At 48.1% G+C, this 6,000-nt stretch overlaps 1 protein-coding gene across 1 annotated transcript in view; it reads left to right on the top strand.

The window, feature by feature from the left end:
* Positions 1-1,851: 1,851 nt before the first annotated feature.
* STX6 (syntaxin 6) overlaps positions 1,852-6,000 on the top strand; it is a 30,233-nt gene continuing 26,084 nt past the window's right edge. Inside the window, exon 1 of the mRNA XM_069737727.1 lies at positions 1,852-2,104. Coding sequence (XP_069593828.1) covers positions 2,070-2,104 — 35 coding nt within the window. The 5' untranslated portion in view covers positions 1,852-2,069. The remainder of the gene's footprint in view (positions 2,105-6,000) is intronic.

Raw genomic sequence — 6,000 nt, 5'->3', positions numbered from 1 at the left:
GGGGCACAGCTATGGGGAAATATGAACGGTGCAGAGCACTATATGGGGCACAGCTATGGGGCAATAATGAACGGCGCAGAGCACTATATGGCACAGCTATGGGGAAATATGAACGGTGCAGAGCACTGTATGGGGCACAGCTATGGGACAATATGAACGGTGCAGAGCACTATATGGCACAGCTATGGGGAAATAATGAACGGTGCAGAGCACTATATGGCACAGCTATGGGGCAATATGAACGGTGCAGAGCACTATATGGCACAGCTATGGGGCAATATGAACGGTGCAGAGCACTATATGGCACAGCTATGGGGCAATATGAACGGTGCAGAGCACTATATGGCACAGCTATGGGGCAATATGAACGGTGCAGAGCACTATATGGCACAGCTATGGGGCAATATGAACGGTGCAGAGCACTATATGGCACACCTATGGGGCAATAATGAACGGTGCAGAGCACTATATGGGGCACAGCTATGAGGCAATATGAACGGTGCAGAGCACTATATGGGGCACAGCTATGGGGCAATATGAACGATGCAGAGCACTATATGGGGCACAGCTATGGGGCAATAATGAACGGTGCAGAGCACTATATGGGGCACAGCTATGAGGCAATATGAACGATGCAGAGCACTATATGGGGCACAGCTATGGGGAAATATGAACGGTGCAGAGCACTATATGGGGCACAGCTATGGGGCAATATGAACGATGCAGAGCACTATATGGGGCACAGCTATGAGGCAATATGAACGATGCAGAGCACTATATGGGGCACGGCTATGGGGAAATATGAACGGTGCAGAGCACTATATGGGGCACAGCTATGGGGCAATATGAACGGAGCAGAGCACTATATGGCACAGCTATGGGGAAATATGAACGGTGCAGTGCACTATATGGCACAGCTATGGGGCAATAATGAACTGTGCAGAGCACTATATGGCACAGATGGGCAATATAGAACATGCAGAGCACTATATGGCACAGCTATGGGGAAATATGAACGGTGCAGAGCACTATATGGCACAGCCGGTATATAGATGTATATATCTGTACACAGCAGGTATACGGGTGTATATATCTGTACACAGCAGGTATACGGGTGTATATATCTGTACACAGCAGGTATACGGGTGTATATATCTGTACACAGCAGGTATACGGGTGTATATATCTGTACACAGCAGGTATACGGGTGTATATATCTGTACACAGCAGGTATACGGGTGTATATATCTGTACACAGCAGGTATACGGGTGTATATATCTGTACACAGTCTGTATACGGGTGTATATATCTGCACACAGCCTGTATACGGGTGTATATATCTGTACACAGCAGGTATACGGGTGTATATATCTGCACACAGCCTGTATACGGGTGTATATATCTGTACAGCAGGTATACGGGTGTATATATCTGTACACAGCAGGTATACGGGTGTATATATCTGCACACAGCCTGTATACGGGTGTATATATCTGCACACAGCCTGTATACGGGTGTATATATCTGTACACAGCCGGTATATAGCTGTATATATCTGTACACAGCCGGTATATAGGTGTATATATCTGTACACAGCAGGTATACGGGTGTATATATCTGTACACAGCAGGTATACGGGTGTATATATCTGCACACAGCCTGTATACGGGTGTATATATCTGTACACAGCAGGTATACGGGTGTATATATCTGTACACAGCAGGTATACGGGTGTATATATCTGCACACAGCCTGTATACGGGTGTATATATCTGCACACAGCCTGTATACGGGTGTATATATCTGTACACAGCCGGTATATAGCTGTATATATCTGTACGGTACACAGCGGTAGATAGGTAATAAGCCGCTGGTCCATGTGCACACCCCGGCCCGTCCTCCCGTCTTCTCCCCCGGCCGCGATTGGGTTCTGGTGCTGGAAGTGACGACATCCGGGGCGGCCCGTCCTCTGTCTCCAGAGGTGTGAGGGGAAGAGCGGGGAGGCCGCAGACAGGAGCCCGGAGATAACAGAAGGGACACTGGAGCGGAGCACACGGCCGCCGCCATCATGTCTATGGAGGATCCGTTTTTCGTCGTGAAGGGGTGAGCGCGGCCTCGGGCCTATGTGCGGCCATGGCGGGGGTGATGGGGCTGAGCGGCGGCATTGTGTGATGGAGCAGAGCTGTGCCCGCAGGCGGTGCTACAGGTGGCACCGAGGAGTCTGCACGATCTGCACCGTCCGCCATGTAATCATTGTCTCTCTGGAGCGGATAAACATTGGTTATTATGTGATGTAATGGGGAATTATCCCTTTATTTCCATCACTTACACTATAAGTTGCCCTGGGGCCATATTCCCCCCATCATTATATATGACTAGATGGTGGCCCGATATTAACGCATCGGGTATTCTAGAATATGCTCAGCCACGTAGTATATTGCACAGTCCACGTAGTATATTGCACAGTCCACGTAGTATATTCCACAGTCCACGTAGTATATTGCGCAGTCCACGTAGTATATTGCGCAGTCCACGTAGTATATTGCGCAGTCCACGTAGTATATTGCACAGTCCACGTAGTATATTGCGCAGCCACGTAGTATATTGCGCAGTCCACGTAGTATATTGCGCAGTCCACGTAGTATATTGCGCAGTCCACGTAGTATATTGCGCAGTCCACGTAGTATATTGCACAGCCACGTAGTATATTGCACAGCCACGTAGTATATTGCGCAGCCACGTAGTATATTGCGCAGCCACGTAGTATATTGCGCAGCCACGTAGTATATTGCGCAGCCACGTAGTATATTGCGCAGCCACGTAGTATATTGCGCAGCCACGTAGTATATTGCGCAGCCACGTAGTATATTGCGCAGCCACGTAGTATATTGCACAGCCACGTAGTATATTGCACTACGTGGGCTGTGCAATATACTGCGTGGCTGAGCAATATACTACGTGGACATGCATATTCTAGAATATATACAATGATGGGGGGAATATGGCCCCAGGGCAACTTATAGTGTAAGTGATGGAAATAAAGGGATAATTCCCCATTAATATACACATACACAGCATCAGTAGTGAAAAAAGTTGGTCCCACAGGGTTAATAGCTGCGTTAATGGAGTGCGTTACACCGTGGCATAACGCGCTCCGGTAACGCTGGCATTAACCCTGTGTGAGCGCTGACTGGAGGGGAGTACAGAGCGGGTACTGACTGCGGGGAGGAAGGAGTGGCCATGTTGCCGCCGGACTGTGCCCGTCGCTGATTGGTCGTGAGCGTTTTGCCACGACCAAGCAGCGACTTGGATTTCCATGACAGACAGGGGCCGCGACCAATGAATATCCGTGACAGAAAGAAAGACAGACAGAAAGACGGAAGTGACCCTTAGACATTTATATAGTAGATGTACGTGTATTCTGTCCGGGGGGCCGAGGAGACTATTGAGGGGTGACAGTGAGTTTTGTGCTGATTCGGGTGCATGTTTTGCTCCTGTAAACCAGCAGCTAAAAAAGAGCAACTCTCAGTATCGTCCAGACTCCAGAGCAAAGTGCAAATCCACCGCAGAAATCCGGCAAATCCTTAGTGGAAACTCCACAGCTGATCAGTGCCGGTGGATTTACTTTTATGGCGTATTCACACAGGGCAGAAATGTTGCAGGGTTTTTGTGCACAGAGAAGCTGCAGCGTATTACATCAACGGGACAGTGTACGAGTCTTTACACCGAGGATCGATGGTCGCATTACACTTCTAAAAATTCAGTAGAAAGTAGAAATCCTTGTCACAGATTTTGCTGGTGTGGAATCGAGACTTCTGTGGTCTCACATAGACGGGCGGCTGCTGCAGCGCTACACGTGTGGACCCATCCCCTTTATGTAGCGCCTACACGTGTGGACACATCCCCTTTATGTAGCGCCTACACGCGTGGACACATCCCCTTTATGTAGCGCCTACACGTGTGGACACATCCCCTTTATGTAGCGCCTACACGTGTGGACCCATCCCCTTTATGTAGCGCCTACACGTGTGGACACATCCCCTTTATGTAGCGCCTACACGTGTGGACACATCCCCTTTATGTAGCGCCTATACGTGTGGACACATCCCCTTTATGTAGCGCCTACACGCGTGGACACATCCACTTTATGTAGCGCCTACACGTGTGTACACATCCCCTTTATGTAGCGCCTACACGTGTGTACACATCCCCTTTATGTAGCGCCTACACGCGTGGACACATCCCCTTTATGTAGCGCCTACACATCCCCTTTATGTAGTGCCTACACGTGTGGACACATCCCCTTTATGTAGCGCCTACACGTGTGGGCACATCCCCTTTATGTAGCGCCTACACGTGTGGACACATCCCCTTTATGTAGCGCCTACACGTGTGGACACATCCCCTTTATGTAGTGCCTACACGTGTGGACACATCCCCTTTATGTAGCGCCTACACGTGTGGGCACATCCCCTTTATGTAGCGCCTACACGTGTGGACACATCCCCTTTATGTAGCGCCTACACGCGTGGACACATCCCCTTTATGTAGCACCTACACATCCCCTTTATGTAGTGCCTACACGTGTGGACACATCCCCTTTATGTAGCGCCTACACATCCCCTTTATGTAGCGCCTACACATGTGGGCACATCCCCTTTATGTAGCGCCTACACGCGTGGACACATCCCCTTTATGTAGCGCCTACACGTGTGGACACATCCCCTTTATGTAGCGCCTACACGTGTGGACACATCCCCTTTATGTAGCGCCTACTGTTGTGAATTCTGTGGCTGAATTCACTCCTGTGGTCACAAGTGGTACTGCAGCTTCTGAGCTTCCTCCCTCAGGTGTTCTGGTGAGCTCGTTAGCTGCTTCATTACTTAACTCCGCCTGATGCTGCTATCCTTGCTCCTTGTCAATGTTTCAGTGTTGGATCTGAGCTTCTCCTGATTGTTCCTGTGACCTGCTGCTCTGTATAGCTAAGTGCTTTTTGCTTTTTTGTTGCTTTTTTTCTGTCCAGCTTGTCTTTTGTTTTGCTGGAAGCTCTGAGACGCAAAGGGTGTACCGCCGTGCCGTTAGTTCGGCACGGTGGGTTTTTTTTGCCCCCTTTGCGTGGTTTTGCTTTAGGGTTTTTTGTAGACTGCAAAGTTCGCTTTACTGTCCTCGCTCTGTCCTAGAATATCGGGCCCCACTTTGCTGAATCTATTTCATCCCTACGTCTTGTCTTTTCATCTTACTCACAGTCATTATATGTGGGGGGCTGCCTTTTCCTTTGGGGAATTTCTCTGGGGCAAGTCAGGCCTATTTTTCTATCTTCAGGCTAGCTAGTTTCTTAGGCTGTGCCGAGTTGCCTAGGTAGTTGTTAGGCGCAATCCACAGCCGCTTTTAGTTGTGTTTAGGATAGGATCAGGTGTGCAGTCTACAGAGTTTCCACGTCTCAGAGCTCGTTCTTGTATTTTTGGGTATTTGTCAGATCACTGTGTGCGCTCTGATCGCTAAGCACACTGTGTTTCTGGATTGCCTTCATAACACCTGTCATTAGCAAACATAACAGTACAAGGAGCCAAAACTAATGATTCTCAATAGAGGGAAAGAAAAAGTTCTGACATCATTTTTTTTTTTTTTTCTACTCTGTGTTCACTTTTTTTTTTTCCCCTAGACATTTGGGTGATTCTGGACACAGGTGTGGACATGGATATTCAGGGTCTGTGCTCTTCAATGGATAATCTCGTTATAAATGTACAAAAAATTCAAGATACTATTGATCAGAAATCTATGTTAGAACCAAGAATTCCTATTCCTGATTTGTTTTTTGGAGATAGAACTAAGTTTCTAAGTTTCAAAAATAATTGTAAGCTATTTCTGGCCTTGAAACCTCATTCTTCTGGTAATCCTATTCAACAGGTTTTGATTATTATTTCTTTTTTGCGCGGCGACCCTCAAGACTGGGCATTTTCTCTTGCGCCAGGAGACCCTGCATTGAGTAGTGTCGATGC

This window comes from Ranitomeya imitator, chromosome 8, assembly GCF_032444005.1.
Source record: "Ranitomeya imitator isolate aRanImi1 chromosome 8, aRanImi1.pri, whole genome shotgun sequence".
Taxonomy (NCBI): Eukaryota; Metazoa; Chordata; class Amphibia; order Anura; family Dendrobatidae; genus Ranitomeya; species Ranitomeya imitator.
Note: the sequence above shows the minus strand (reverse complement) of the source record. Positions and strands in the feature narration are given on the sequence as shown.